Below are 16154 nucleotides of genomic sequence, written 5' to 3' on the forward strand. Positions count from 1 at the left end.
ACACAGGCACAGGAGGAACACGCTTACACACAGGCAAGGGAAGAACACACACACATACTTGCTCAAAGAGGATCTGAAAGTCAGACGGGAACGCGTGCTTTAGACAAAGAGCCAGCCGCCATGACAGAGTCCCATAATGAGCATGATGACAACGTCACCGGGATGGGAGGACGGCGCGGACATGAAGGAGAGGAAACAGACGAGCGTGCCGCGTTCACCACGGGGACTGCGTGACAGTAAACCCTGTAAATCCATTGGGGTTTTCAGACATGGAGGGAGAATGGAACTGACAACGGCTTGAGGGGCCAGTGCTCCACGGAGTGAATACCAGCGCGAGAGGAAAAAAAAAAAAAAAAGAGAGAAAAAAAAGAAACGCAAACAGAAGTAAAGAATGTGTCACCAAGTGGGAGGGGCCAGACGCTGTCAGGACTGTGCTGCTGTCGGCAGATTAGATCTGGTGCTATTTAAAGAAGGAGAGCACAGCCCCCCCCCCCCCCCCCCACACACACACACACACCCCCACCAGACGCTGACGGCCGTTCCGACTCCGCCCGTCCACCTTGACGTCATCAGCGGTCAGCCGGCCGCCTCCCGATCGCAGGGACGCAACATGGAAAGGAAGAAAAGGGCCATATCTCTTCCTGTTACCGGGGGCGTGCAGTCATACGATCCAGTGCGTGCATGCTGCATCACTGTCTTGATCGCACACAGTCCCTGGACAGAAAGCCAAGGTCAGACATATGCTTGCTGGATGACAAATAGGACGGCAGAGGCAATGCGAGGCTACTCGGTAAATGTAGACATAGGATAGGTCAGCAGGAAACTGGGCCAACGCAGAAATAACTTATAGAGCGCTCTCCGGACGCAATAAATACGCCGCCCACCCCCCACACCACCCATCCAATCAGCTCTCCTTGCATCAGGATCAGCATGAGCTGAGCAGGGCGGGTGTCTGGCCGCCGTATCGGGGATGTGTGAATCCCCGTGCCTTCATGCAACAGTATGTGTCTACATGTCAGTGAGCCTGTGATGGATGCTTGTGAGGTGTGTGTGTTTGTGTATCTGCAGGATGAGAGAGATTGGTTGTGTGTGTGTGTGTGTGCTCTCTGCTTCTCCTCCCTCGGTAGATTGATTAGATAGAATGCTGTCAGCAGGCCCCTGCTGTGCGGTGGGTCAGATCACTGAGTGGTGGCTGTGTTTCTCTGCTCGGGTAAACCTCCATTTGCCCATCCTCGCCGGCCTCCCATAAATGTACCTGGGATGCCGGAACAAATGCCTCATGGTTCTGTTTCAAACTGCAGGTCCACAATTACCCTGTGAACTCCTTTTCTTTCCTCTAATTTTCCCTCCCTCCTCTTCTCTCCTGTCCACTCCTCTCCTCTTCCTTCGGGCTGAATGAGACTGATTCTCCGCTAGTGACTGACTCATTCCCAGCTAGTCAGTTATCTCTCCATCCCGGCCCCAGATTGCCTCGCTCTCTTTGTTGTCATCAATCAGAGCCAGCCTGGCAGAGCCCCAGATGAGAGCTACGATCACTGAGAGGTGTCAAAACACTGGTTGTCTAAGGACCAGCATTTCAAAGGTTTTGCACTGCGTTTACATAAAGCATGGACATGGATTCCATGGATTATTCATGCAGCCCTCTTCAAATATTTCTCCAAAGGGTGTGCTGAAAGCGTGCAGGGACGTATAACAGAGACTTTTGCATTGGTGCGTGCTTAGAGAAATGTAGGCATTGCGTCATGTGCAGGGGGAAGAGGACAGGAAGTGAAGCCCGGGTTTCAGAGCGGTGTTGCACTGGCAGCATGACGGTGGGTGAGGGCCATGCAGATCAAGATAACTTTATCGGCTCGAAACGAGGAAGGCTTGTCCCGAGAGCGTCACACATTTCTTCCACACAGATGGCGTGATGATGCCTTCATTCAAGCTCTACCTGCTAATTAGACTCTGGCCCTGACTTTTTTCCCCAGCCAAAACCGACTCTATTGTAGCGATGAATACTGTACGCTGTCCACAGAACAATACATCTCCAGTTTTTTTTTTTTACTCCAATTTGTGTCAACGGCGAAGTACAATAGCCTACTGTTTGTGTACCAGTATATAAAAAAAAAAGAAGCCAGAGATGGGAGTGAGACATAGAAAATTGCTTCTCCAACCTTTTTTTTCCCCAACCACCACTGCGCAATGCTTATCTTTCTGTGTTAATTGCCCACTCTAACATCCATAGAGAAGACACTGTAGGCTATGGTAGCAGAAAAACTCCATGCGACGCCTTCTGTTGTTATCAGTAATCAGGAGAAAGTGCATACTGTCCAGACACAGGCTTTAAAGAATCTGATGGAGACACACTAGCCTGGTGTGAGGCGGTGGATCTGGCTGTTGGAGGGGCTGGTACTCGAGTGTCCCTCCTCACCCCAGAGGCAGCTGCACGCCCTGTCCTGTCCAGCACTGCCCAGCCATCCATGTGCAAAGAAAGTCAAGACTGTCAGCCGGCTCTTCCCACACACCCCGGCAGCAACCACAGACGTCCCCCCCGTTTCGCCCACTCCACTAGTCAACCTCCCTGCCAACTTCTACAGTACAACCTGCAATTACCCGTACACACACACAAAAACTAATCAAGAGAATTGTCGAGAGAAATGGGAAAGTGGAGCTATGTAATTAAGCCGGGTTTTTTTCTGTCTTCAGAACAAACTATGTACTGCATGCATGTTCAAAAGATTTAAATCCACACGTAATCAATAGGTATCAGGTCAGAGTCTCTGCCTGCATGTTTTCAATATGTAATTATAGGAGACAGATTGGATCAATACCGTACGCAGGAACAAATGACTCCCCTACAATCAGAGGCCTCCAAATAATACCAAAAAAAGGGGATGTTTCAAAACTCCAGCGTGCAGAACTGTGCCAATACATCTGGGCATACTAATGATTCATTTCACATTGGAAGGCGGCGTTATACAATGGAAATTTGTACGGATTAAATGTTTGTTCTTGTTCCACGAGAGGAACCTTGGATACACACAGGCACAAGTGGAACGACGGGAAACACAGAATTATGTGTCGCTGACGCTAAGATGACATGACATTTACTTTAGCATGCAGTAACAGCTGTGACACGCGAGCGCTGTAATTTTTGTTAATGTAAAGTAGAAGTCGACATCACTGTGCTGGGGCACTGTTGTCATGCGAAGGCACCACTTTGAGTTCACGTTCTCAACCACGTTTAAAAAGCAGCTGGACGTATGGCTTGATTGAACAACAGGAATCATGTTTTCACTTTCGTCGCATTTCAAGTCAGTGCTTCTTGGCGGAGGCATCACTAAAGCAGAACCATCTTATTCACGGTGAAGGTTGGGTTTGTTCAATAACATAATCATAATAGCCTACACAGTACTTCTTACCCAAGGCATTGATTGCACATTGACATTTCTGACAGCCCAAAGATGGCTTACAAGCCTGCATCCATGCACCTCCCTCACACAATGATCATCGGTTTGATTGTGTATATTGAGCTCCACAAGCTTACTTCCTCCTACATAGCATCCGACTGTAGTCATTCTGCTTCTACCACCAATCCTGGGCATTCAACGGCAGGAACATCGAACACAACCAAGGCAGGTCGAGATGGCGTGCAGGCTGCAAAAGTTTCTGAAAGTCAGACAGGGACCGTCTGTGTAATGAATAGTTTAGTTTCATACAGTTGACTGAGAAACGACACGGGCGTCACTTTAGAAAAGATGTTTGATCCTGACTACTGACATGGGCCATCCTGATTGTCGTCGTCCTGAAGGACGTCCCGCTGCTGGGGCTGAGCATCCGTCGCTGTGTGGTGGTGGAGGCAGCGGGCTGGGTGTAGTCGAGGCGGGCTGTGTGGGTGGAGGCAGCGGGCTGGGTGTAGTCGAGGCGGGCTGTGTGGGGTGGAGGCAGCGGGCTGGGTGTAGTCGAGGCGGGCTGTGTGGGTGGAGGCAGCGGGCTGGGTGTAGTCGAGGCGGGCTGTGTGGGTGGAGGCAGCGGGCTGGGTGTAGTCGAGGCGGGCTGTGTGGGTGGAGGCAGCGGGCTGGGTGTAGTCGAGGCGGGCTGTGTGGGTGGAGGCAGCGGGCTGGGTGTAGTCGAGGCGGGCTGTGTGGGTGGAGGCAGCGGGCTGGGTGTAGTCGAGGCGGGCTGTGTGGGTGAGGCAGCGGGCTCGGTGTAGTCGAGGCGGGCTGTGTGGGTGGAGGCAGCGGGCTCGGTGTAGTCGAGGCGGGGGGTGGTGTGGGGGTGACGCTGAGAGAGACAGGTATACGGCAGCCAGATGGTGCCTCACGGGGGGCCGGCAGGATGTCTTGCGGTGATTTTGTTTGCAAATAGCCCTCTGCAAAGCCTCCTGCGCCTCGCCTCCAACTTCCCCTGCATTACAGGGGGAAAGCTTTAGGACGTGCCAGCTCTGATAAAGGTGAAGCTGTTTCAAAGACACCCCGCCACTCGCCACAGAGAGAGTGAAGGTGACACGTTTGTGACAGGTTTTGTCACTCTTTGAGGCGCCTGCCCTAAAGATTGTCTCAGATAGAAATGGCAGAAACCAGAAGGCAATGACAAACTGTTATGGGGAAGATAAAAGTAAGAGCTAGTCATGCCAATATCTTTGTGCTTCTTCAGTGTGCCGAGTAGGGAGTGCTATCGTTGACAATTTCCTTCAGCAAGCTCCCATCATGCTCCACTGTCTGATGTCATGACCTGACAAGAAACCATCTATGACTAAGACATGGCAGTCTGCAGTCCTTAGACAACCAGCGTTCACACACAGATGTGGTGCTGTATGGGTCCAACCATTACCTTATCTTTAGCCTTAAAACTAACCCTAATCCTACCCATAATCCTTACCTGAAGCCAACATAAACACTAGTACATAATGCAAATTCAGTACAATTATACAAATACGCACTATATAACAATCATGAGAAGCATATTCTGACATACAAAAGGCAACACAAAAATGCAAAATGATTCTCGCCATCAAACAGTCTACACAATATAGGCCTATATAGGATGCTGTGCAACTAAGGATACACCCTATACAAACAGGGATCAGGAGAGGTTTACAGTGGCTATGCTCTTTGAATGCCTGCATTGGAAATCATTCGAGAAATATTGAGATTTTTCCACAGTCTTCTGACACAATATTCTATTGACTGAAGGATGTTCCTGTAAAGTGCTGGGCTTATAATGACTACAGAGACCGTTCCATCAGGGAACAAAACAAAAAGAAATGAGATGGAATAGGAATGGATTCGCCACAGATATCCTCCCCCCCCCCCCCCTATAAACACTGCAGAGTGAAAACTAAAACCAAATTGCATAAATTGTTTTTTTTTCTCAGGGCCTCAATATTTCCGCTTTGTACGGTGGAGCAGGCTACATCTGTTGTGCAATGATATATGGGGTTCACACAATAAAATCAAATGGGAGTGCACTCCCATTAAGATAAGCACTGCAGGGCCAAGGAAACCTGGAAATGCCAGAAGCATATTGATCGTGTGCCCCTGTGTCACTGGTGGAGGGCACACCCTCTCTCGGATAGGAGGACCCCAACCTGCCCTGTTGCCCAGAACAATGAGGACCAATACAAATCACAACTGTTAGCCATAGAGCAAAGTAGCATAGACAGTACTGTGGGTATGTTTAACATGGATGAAATGTGTGTTATGGTAACGCTTTGACACCTCTGGACTAAGAACTTCTGCGTACAACATGGTGACTTTGACATTCAGTGGCGTAATTAGAGGAAAACTAGATTTTGTTTTCGTGGTGTGACTTGATCTTGGATTGCTGTCCAGCTGTACATAAGGATCTACTGTATCTAAGCTTCCATGTAAATGTTAGCGATGATGTAAGCGTCTTTTCTCCAGTCGGAGACGTTTTCCTACCCTCAAAACACCACACAATCCCCCCCCCACACACACACACATCCTCCCCATGCCAGCACAAACAGTGCAATCGCACAAACGGTGCAGAGGACGCGACTGCGAAAAGAAACGAAGAAAAAAAAACTCCTTAGCAGCAAAGTCATCACACAGTGTACGCGTGGCCTGGCTGCACTCATTTACCAGCCGGCGCACACCAGTGTGACCTGCCAGCACGTGCCGGCCCCAGCCTGACGCAGACACTATCTCAGACAGGCAGACGGGTTCTGGAGACCCCATAGCTGTTCTTCTCTGTCTAGTGCAGGTCATAATAAGCGCAGTCTCTCTCTCTCTCTCTCTCTCTCTCTCTCTCTCTCTCTCTCTCTCTCTCTCTCTCTCTCTCTCTCTCTCTCTCTCTCTCTCTCTCTCTCTCTCTCTCTCTCTCTCTCTCTCTCTCTCTCTCTCTCTCTCTCTCTCTCTCTCTCTCTCTCTCTCTCTCTCTCTCTCTCTCTCTCTCTCAATAAATGGCTAGTGTACACGGCAGCCATTTCAACCTTGTTCCTCTGTCACTGCAAGTGATGTTCGTCCCGGTAGACACATCCCACTATGTTTACACCCAGTGGTGCCCAATTAGATGGCTAGCCACCAAATTGCAAGTGGTGGAATCTGTCCCCCAGGACTTAAGGAGCACACCCCTGATGAACTCTAGGGGGACTGAATGAGGCACATTATAAAGCCCAAGTTTGTGATGATGTTTTTGATTACTGACTTCCATGGGAACGGCAGCTCCTGTTCTCATCGCCGTGTTGTTTGTGAATTTGCGCTGCACTCGGGTGGCCTCCATAAAGATGAGTGTTTTTCAGGGAAAGATGAAAAAGCAGGAGGCGTGCGCCTAATGAACTCTCAGGCTTACAGTCCCTCTCATGACAGAATAACTAGAGCTAACACTTCCACGGAGCACTTCAAAGACGGCGCTCAACCCCTCGACGACGCCCGGCGACATGTCTCACCAATCAGGTTGGACTGACTTAAATATGGTTTTCCTTCCCTCAGGCCCACAACTCCTGCCCCACCACCACCACCACCACCCCCCTCCAGACACGCACTCTCTGTGTCAACAAATGCACAACTCCATTGAGAAAATGTTGGTAGTGCAACGTGGCTCGAACACACTTTCATTACCGCTCACAGCATGTGACAAGCTCGGCAACAAGCTTGAATTTACAGGTTTGAGTGAGCAATTGTGGTCCTTTTAGAGAGAGACTTACTGTGGTATATTCGTTTCAGTTGGGTGTTGTAAATTATAGCATAAAGAAAGCAAGTCTCTCTGATACTCTCCAATCTTTGTCTGAAGGAGAGCCAAATTGAGTGGAAAGAAGCGTGTGGTTCAGAGTAAGGAGGAGCTGGCTAGCTGCAGGAGCTAAATACATTAAAACAATATTTGCAAATGTTTCACTTCAGAAGCTGCATGCAAGGCCATTTTGGTAATTGCTGAGGCTTTCTTAGTGACATGATCTGTTTCCAACTCTGGAAGTGTCACACAGGGGTAGGCTTGGAGCCCATTGTGACATGTGAAGAAACAGCATTGAGATTTGTTTTAATGGCTCTACTAAACACATAACAAAAAAACCTCTGGAAAAGGAAAATCTATGCCAGAGGCTTAGTGTTCCATATTTAACGAGCGAGTGCACCAACATAATCAAAGTAAACTTTGAAAATGAGGTGCCACGGTAACAGATGGAGAAGGGCACATGAGCATTGTGTAATGATAACTATTCCACATTACAGATGATTTATCACTGATAGAAAGCCAAAGAAAGCCATTACTTATAATGCATTTTTATTTTTTTATATATATAATTTTTGTTTTTTGTGTCTTATTACATTTGGACTTACAGTATTACCACTATATAGTACAACTCCATGGCATTTCCCTGAAATACCAGTTTCTGCTTTAATTCTATTGAATTGTGTAAAGCAGAGTCTGTAAAGAAAATTAGACAATGAATATGGCATTTGTAGACTTGCAAGGGATATGGATTTTGTCAGTTTATAGACCACTAATGAGATTGTTTTTCTACACGAGGTCATCAATGCTTACCAAATCAAACTTCCCTCATTAAACATCTGTTTTAACATCAATGAAGTGATAAGAGCAGGAGGTGAAATATCCTGATTTTTGTTAACAGGCCTCTCAAACGTGTTGGTATTCCCGCCCCTACAACATGTTCTTTCAGTGCATGAAACAGAGCGGACCAAGTAGTTAAAATTAGGATTACTGAGGGACAAGAGCTCCAACACAAGGGTACAAAAATCAAAGATATCATAAAGGAAGAAATGAATAAATCATTATTTTCCAGTAGAGGAAGAGTCTGTAGAGGCGAGGTCTATGAGAGGACACGAGTGAATGTTATTCAGAGGTCCTTGCTGCCTCGTCTGAGACACTGAGTCGCAGAGATTCCTCACAGAGTAGCACTCACTTCAAGTAAGATAGCCTGCTTCCACAGCTCCCCACCTGACTGTACTTTTCTGACACAGACTGTGTTCCAAGTGCTCCCCTTCACTCTGACCCTCAATTACTCAGTCCAATCATGGACGCCGGAGTGCAGGTGGTAAACATTGCTGGCATTCGCCGCTCAGCCCCACCACCAGAAAGTGCCTTTGAGCACTCCAAAATGACTAGGCTCAGCACTGAGTGGCGGGCACAGTTGTGTGAGCATATGCTGTGACCAGGGCTGGATGTCTTGACTCATGGTTGCAGAGCGCTGTCCCGTCTGCATGAACAGAAAATGGGTAGAGTGAGAAAGTGGATGCCTCGTGAATAGAAATAAAGCTTCGCATTCATGGCTGTATCTACTGGAGTACTGACACCGCCAAGCTATGTCTGCGCTTTAGCCAAGAGAGGATTTGCAGCAGTAATTTAGTGTTCTGCGGTCGACAAGAGTAGTCTAGCTGACTCAATTTTCTACTCTTTTGGACATATTGTTTGAAATAGTTGAATTCAGGTTATCAAGAACGTATTTCCCATTTACCAGTATATCTCTATTTCTATTGTCTTATCAGGTATTATGGCAAACAACATTTAAGAGTTGATTTTGTGCCATTATCCAGCTGCAATCTGATATCATGAGCTTAGACACTCAACAAAAGCAACGTGATTCGCTGGAAAGCTTGTAATTACTGTTGCACATCCTCATTGTGCTCTTTCCTTTTTCAAACACAGTGTGTCCCTTGCTAATGACTTGCTCCTGATGTGTCCATTCATCCATTTACGCTCAGGCAATCTGTTTACCCAATAATTCACTCCATAGCCCGCTCATCACACATTCTCTTCCTGGAAGAAAAGATTGAGATTACTGCTCATTGTTGCTACATTGAGCCCATCTGTGACCGAGATACATGAAGAAGACCCTTGCAGCTCAGACTGTTATCAAGCAGAATTAGCCTACATACTGGGGACTGGGCCACAGTTAGTTAGCAAGTTAGGAGAGATCAGTGTTAACCCTAGGGAAGGCTTCATATGTTGGGGAACGTGCTGGGTCATCACCTACTCAAGAAAACATAAAGGAAATTTCAATTATGCTTAACGACCATAAACATAATTTGGGCAATTTCCAAGTACCTAGTGGGTAGAAGGAGAAGTAACGGACCTAGGAAACAACAAAGCTTTGGCAGTCAACGCCTGTCATTTGTAAATCCTTTTGTATTTCATGGGGGATTTGTTTAAGATGTCATGACTAGGAATGGCATGCTTCACTGGTACTGAATGCTTTATTAATTGATACCCAATAAAAATGGTTAAAGTAGGTCAGTGTTAGGATTGAAGCGGGCCTGTGAAATGTGTCTGACAGACCAGACTTTTCTAAACACATTGATTGAATTAAATCCCATTTTTCAGGATGACTAATCAACTCAACAAAGCCACCGGGCCCCTCTGGGTCTAAGAACCATCTTGGCATTAGCAGCCCCACGCAGCACAACGTCTGCAAATCACTCTACAGGCAGGTTTACCCATTCAGCTCACCACTGAGTTTACCTACAAAGCCTCAGACCCACACAGTCGCCTGCCAATGGGGAGGAGGCAGAGTATGTTGAGGTGTGCCATTCCAGGACTGGCACACTCACACAGGAACCAGTTCTAGAAACACATGCCATATACGCAAGCTCAGACTGCCAAAGCACAGATACGGCACACACACGAGACCAGTGCAGGGGGAACTAATGACGGGAAGCAGGGGAATGAGGACGGCTGTTCCAGCAAAGGTTCAAATGCAGATGGTTGGGTCCACTGCTACAGTACGGTCTATGTTTAGAACAAAACACCAGGGGGTTGTATAAAATCTGTCATTTATTTTTTATTTTTTTGTACAAATTTGCATAGTCATGTTATCTACCCTTCCATCCTGCACTGGGCTGTAGTCCCAAGGAGACCTCCTCGTTCACTCCATCTGTGAGCCTTTAATGGTGACGACGAACAGCTTGGTGCTTTTTTCCGATATCATATGCATATTTATGGACGATAGTCACCGTCATGTTTGCATGTCTGTGTGAGATCATCAGGATCTTTGAGCGGAACGCCTCTTGTTTGCACTGAAAATCACCTGAGCAATCAGCGAGCACATCTGCTGAAAGATACTTCCTTTTAATCAGTGTGTTTGTGTAGTCAGGTCTTTGGGAGCTCCTAATTGCTCCTTTAAAGTCATTGTGCCGAAAGAATGAATTTGGATTTTTAATCCCTTCATGCAGGCACAAGACTGGTTTCCTTTTTTTTCTTTTCTGATAATTCTCATTTGATGTCACAACACGATGCTGAAAGCAAACAGAAAATACAAGAAGGAAAATTAGAGGCAGAAAAAAGGATCATGTTCATGAAATCTCTAGGTGGAGCAAACACTTCCACCACAGTTATTCAACAATTATGTCCCAATTCCACATGCACATGTTCTGAGAAAGCATTTTTCGAGATCATAACACAGAGGCTTAATTGTTAAACGGTTTGGGGAAATGTATCTTTTACAGGCCGCACAATTTCAAAGTGGTTTTTCATTTTACAATAAATTGCCTTTGAGAGCGAGCGTGTTGATTAAAGGTGCTCAAATGTCAAGTGTGGAATTTTATGCGCCATCAGCAAATCAAGAAAATCAATCGTGTTTTGGGGCCTAAGAGCTTTCTAGTGAGACCTGTAAACACTCACTCTGGGTGGATGCTGTTGGAGAGTGATGAGGTTGATTTCACAAAGCCTAGTACAGGACTCTGCCTGTTATTACAATGTTGGGCATCTTTTTTCTGTATTAGAATTTAAAGGAATTTGGGCATAAATGTACCCAAAGCAGAAGGCGTGGTGAAGCTGGCAGATACACTACCAGCCCCTTGGTAGTGCGACAGCGTCTAAGGAGCCACATCCTCCACATCCTCTAACCACACATTCTTCTTCCTGTCTCAGGTGGTGGGTCAAATCGACAAGCTCACATCAGACTTTGACTTTGATTTGGAGCCGGATGATTGGACAGTGGCCACGGCGAGCAGCACGTCCAGCAGCGAGCGAGGCCTGGGAGACGCCTTCCGGCTGGACTTCCTCAACCCCGACGTGCTGTCGGACAGCTGGGACTTCTGCAGCTACCTGGAGGCTTCCGCCGCCGCCTCCACCCGCAGGCCCGCCGAGCACTATGGGGAGGCAGGGGCGGAGCCTGGGCGGGGGACTATCCCTACCCAGACCCAGACGCCCACCCCGCCGCCCAGCACTGCCTCGGCTTACTCCCAGATGAACGGCGGGCTGCCCATCCCTAACGGACCCCGCATCATAACGCCGGACTCTTCGAGCGAGGAGGCCAGCAGCTCGACGCACAGCCACAAGACGTTGCGCACCTCGGGCACCAGAGAGAGGGTGCGTTTCAGCGACAAGATCCTGTACCACGCGCTGTGCTGCGACGACGACGAGGAGGAGGAAGGGGAGGGGGGGGCGGAGGAGGAGAAGGGGGGCTGCGCGACACCAGACACTGACAGTGAGGAGCCCAGTCTCCTGGCCAGCTCGCCCATCCCCCCTCTCTCCTCCTCAGAGCGCTCACTCCTCCATAACTGCCTGGACCCTTCCTATGTTCCCTCCCCAGGGAAGGCCATGGCAGGGGCTCATACCCTGCCCAGGAAAAGTCTCCTAAACCCCGGCTGCAGGAAAAAACTTCTACGGAACAGCAGCACACAGACTGTCTCAGACAAAAGCACCCAAACTGTACTGCCCTATATTCCAGCCAAACAGAAAACAAAGGAGCCCTGAAAAAATATTACTTTACAACAAAAGTACAACAACAACAAAAGGACTGTGTACTATTTAATATTAAATACATAGATCATAGATTAATACACAAATAAAAAAAACAATTAATTATTAAATGAATAAATGATATATGGGAAATCACTCGACTACCTAAAGTCATTCTGAGGCTCAGGGAAATCAAGTAAAGGTGATGAAAGGCAGTTCATGATGACAGGAAGTAAAAAAGGAAATCGGAGGACCAAAAGGCCTGTGCCTGCTAATGTTCATGTATAATCATTTGCAACACTTACTGAGATTACTAAAGCAATCTTTTTTTCTAGGAAGTGTTCTGAAATCGGAAACTAAGTGTTCAGAGACCCCCCTCCAACCTCCACCTCCCCCAACCCCCACCCCTTATCGTAAACCAGAAAATATTATGCCTGTTCTTACAATGTGGTTAAAACGCTGCACATTCTGTACACTGAATCTGTATAAACATTGTATTTTTCATGTTCCGATTATTTCAAATGTCAAGGGGATCTCTGGTGTGAGCATGAGACAGCGTCTGCATGCAGACGTCAAGCCCTGACTAAGGTTCTGATGCAAGACTGTTTTACCCGTCCCTTCATTTTATAAATCATTTCAATAACTGATTTCCTGGTCTGCGGCAGAGACTTCAGTGCTGTAGACAGAAAACTGTTTCGTTTTTTTACTGTAGTCTGCTCTCCACATGGTGACATTTCCACTTTTCAGTCTTTTCCTCTGGCAGGGAGCAAGGTCATTACGGGTGAGAACTTGAATAGCAGTGCACAAAGCCAAGATGCGAAAGGTTATGTCTTTCCATTCTGTTGCCCAGTGGGGAATTGAACTCAATAGAACGGCATTTTATTCACAAGGATTATGCCAATAGCACTGCTGATCAATATGGCCAGGGAAAGTGCTGTGCGAGGTTTCTGTTCTTTGCAGGCTGGCCCTGTTCCTGGGGTCCGTTAACAAAAACTCACAGCCAGACCTCTCTTTATTTACTTGGGGAAATTGAGACACCGAGCCTTCAAGAAACTGACATTTAAAAACTGCCCAACAAGAGTGAAGTGGGTGGCAGAGAAGAGAAATCTGAAGCACTGGGTAAAGAGAGAAAACATGCATCTAAGCATTCCTTTCAGATCACTGTATGTCGATTCATCAACACAGACTGGGGTGTCCGGTATTATTTTACATTTCTTGTGAAAGAGCTGCACACAGAGCTACACACCGAGCTACATAGAGAGCTACACACAGAGCTACATAGAGAGCTACACACAGAGCTACACACAGAGCTACACACAGAGCTACATAGAGAGCTACACACAGAGCTACACAGAGAGCTACACACAGAGCTACATAGAGAGCTACACACAGAGCTGCACACAGAGCTACACACAGAGCTACACACAGAGCTGCACACAGAGCTACACACAGAGCTACACACAGAGCTACATAGAGAGCTACACACAGAGCTGCACACAGAGCTACACACAGAGCTACACACAGAGCTACACACAGAGCTGCACACAGAGCTACACACAGAGCTACACAGAGAGCTACACACAGAGCTACACACAGAGCTACATAGAGAGCTACATAGAGAGCTACACAGAGAGCTACACACAGAGCTACACACAGAGCTACACAGAGAGCTACATAGAGAGCTACACGCAGAGCTACACGCAGAGCTACACAGAGCTACACACAGAGCTACACACAGAGCTACACACAGAGCTACACAGAGAGCTACATAGAGCTACACACAGAGCTACACACAGAGCTCCACACAGAGCTACACAGAGAGCTACATAGAGCTACACACAGAGCTACACACAGAGCTCCACACAGAGCTACACAGAGAGCTACACAGAGAGCTACATAGAGAGCTACACACAGAGCTACACACAGAGCTACACAGAGCTACACACAGAGCTACACACAGAGCTACACACAGAGCTACATAGAGCAGAGACAATTAAGTTCTCTCGTCGGCTGTATTGTCCTTGACAAAGCGCACCCACATATTCCCCTCTTTTTTTTGTCACAGAATAACAATCTCTACCTCCTTTTTGGAAATGTGTGTTGATAACCACCTATTTAGAAACAATTATCTTCTGCTACAAATAACCCAAGGAAGTTGTGATCAGAGGGAAAGTGTAAGGTAAACCATACTGATGTCTTCAAAATGTGTGGTGAACCAAGAGGAGTTCAACTTTAGTTTGCTATTCCCACCAGACTGGGAGTAACCAAGCGTAATAATCACACATAATGGGAACAATATCATGCTGTTTAAAAATGGCACCCATTATAATACAGTCTCTGACAAAAGTCAATTAAAATAATTGTGTATTAACTCATTATACTGCACACAAATGTCTGTGCAGTATTTGGTGAATCAGATGAGAAAGCTCCGTGAGTATGACAGACTGGAGGTGCAGGAAAGGCTGGAAACAACATTTTATCAAATAAAACTATATTTATCACATTTAATCTGAAAAAAATGGGTGTTTCAACTTCAGGTACAAAGCATTTTGTACTTGGTTTAAATTGAGAAAATCTGAACCACTGAGCACTTACCACCCAATAGGAAACACCCACTGAAGGAAGGTGACAGACACAGCTTGCTGGTGGGCTTCCCTCCATGACAATCTTACCACTTGGACAGATTTCAAATCCACTTGACACCCGGGAGAGAGATGCTAGTGACGAGCAAGACATGAAATGAGCCTCTCAAATTGGGTGGGCTGTTAGGACCAAATGTGATTCTCAGAAAACAATTCTGAGGAACATTATGCATCAAAGACATGGCCGGTGGGAGCCAGCTTTGTCTTTGTGGCCTGTTTTCCCTCACATTTTCATCTCCATTTGTCTTGCTCTGTTAATCCAGGAATAGTCTGTGTGAGAGAGATGCATTGAACTGAGATCAATGGATCCCTCCCCACAGCATTGGCTGCCATTTCTCTGCAAGATGAAGGACCAACAGGTCATCAGTGTCATTAGCATAAACAAACAAAGCCACGGCACCATGCAGGAGAGGCATCAATCAGAGGAAAACAAAACTAAGCCCTTATTGTGATGCCTGTGCAACCGCCAGACATTACATTTTCCTAGGCAGTTGTTTATTTTTATTTTCGTTTTTCCCCCCCATCCTCTATTTCCAGAGGTTTTATAAATCATATCCACAATGAGATCGACCCTGCAAGTATAGCTGTTTGGCTCTGCAGCAGAATACATTATCATTGGGAACAGATTCTAGATATTTTGAGAAAACATTAGCGATGTCTTTCTTGCCAATAGCCTCATTATTCATCTCTAATAGGGAAAATCATAGTTTTTGCTCGAGGACAAACATAGAAGACATCCGAAGGTTAGTAAAACCTGAACACATCTGACAACACTGTGACTTCAATACAGGTAAGTGTTGCAGAGTGGTGTGGATTCATTTTAACAACAGTGTTTATGTGTGTGTGTGTTGACATATGCATGCACACACAAGCTTGAGAGAGACATCATGCGAGAGCCAGGGCAAGTGTGATCTACTGCAAAAATATCATTATTTAGCGTGATTACCACAGCAATTCTGCTCCAAATGAGACTGTTCAAAGCCATCATGTCCAAGGCCATTTTCAAGGCTTTTCCAGTGGACTGGGTTCTTATCTAGCTTTCGTAAAACAGGTGCTAATCCTGCAAACCGCAGGAGTCATGCTCCATCCCTGATTTGACGCCAGTATAAGACACGTCAGCTCCCATACCTGATCAATGCTCTAATCACTGCCCAGAGGGCACGGGCGCTGTAGGAACCAAGACCACAAGCTCGCAAATTAGCAACGTTTCTCCAGTAGCCAATACATTGTTAAGAATAGCCACTCTGACTTCATTATAGAAAGCCTGTTGCAGACAACCTCCAGTAGATGTGCTATGAAACATTGCAAACAGACCAAAGGCATATCATCGCATGCCCAGATACTGTATAGAGATTCAGCCAAGCGGACACACCT

At 46.7% G+C, this 16154-nt stretch overlaps 1 protein-coding gene across 3 annotated transcripts in view; it reads left to right on the forward strand.

The window, feature by feature from the left end:
* Positions 1 to 12176, forward strand: part of insyn1 (inhibitory synaptic factor 1) — a 34065-nt gene extending 21889 nt beyond the window's left edge. For all 3 annotated transcript variants that reach the window (XM_062471585.1, XM_062471587.1, XM_062471586.1), the window contains exon 3: positions 11326 to 12176. In XM_062471585.1, coding sequence (XP_062327569.1) covers positions 11326 to 12153 — 828 coding nt within the window. In that variant the 3' untranslated portion in view covers positions 12154 to 12176. The remainder of the gene's footprint in view (positions 1 to 11325) is intronic.
* The last annotated feature ends 3978 nt before the right edge of the window (positions 12177 to 16154 follow it).

Source organism: Osmerus eperlanus, chromosome 10 (genome assembly GCF_963692335.1).
Source record: "Osmerus eperlanus chromosome 10, fOsmEpe2.1, whole genome shotgun sequence".
Lineage (NCBI taxonomy): Eukaryota > Metazoa > Chordata > Actinopteri > Osmeriformes > Osmeridae > Osmerus > Osmerus eperlanus.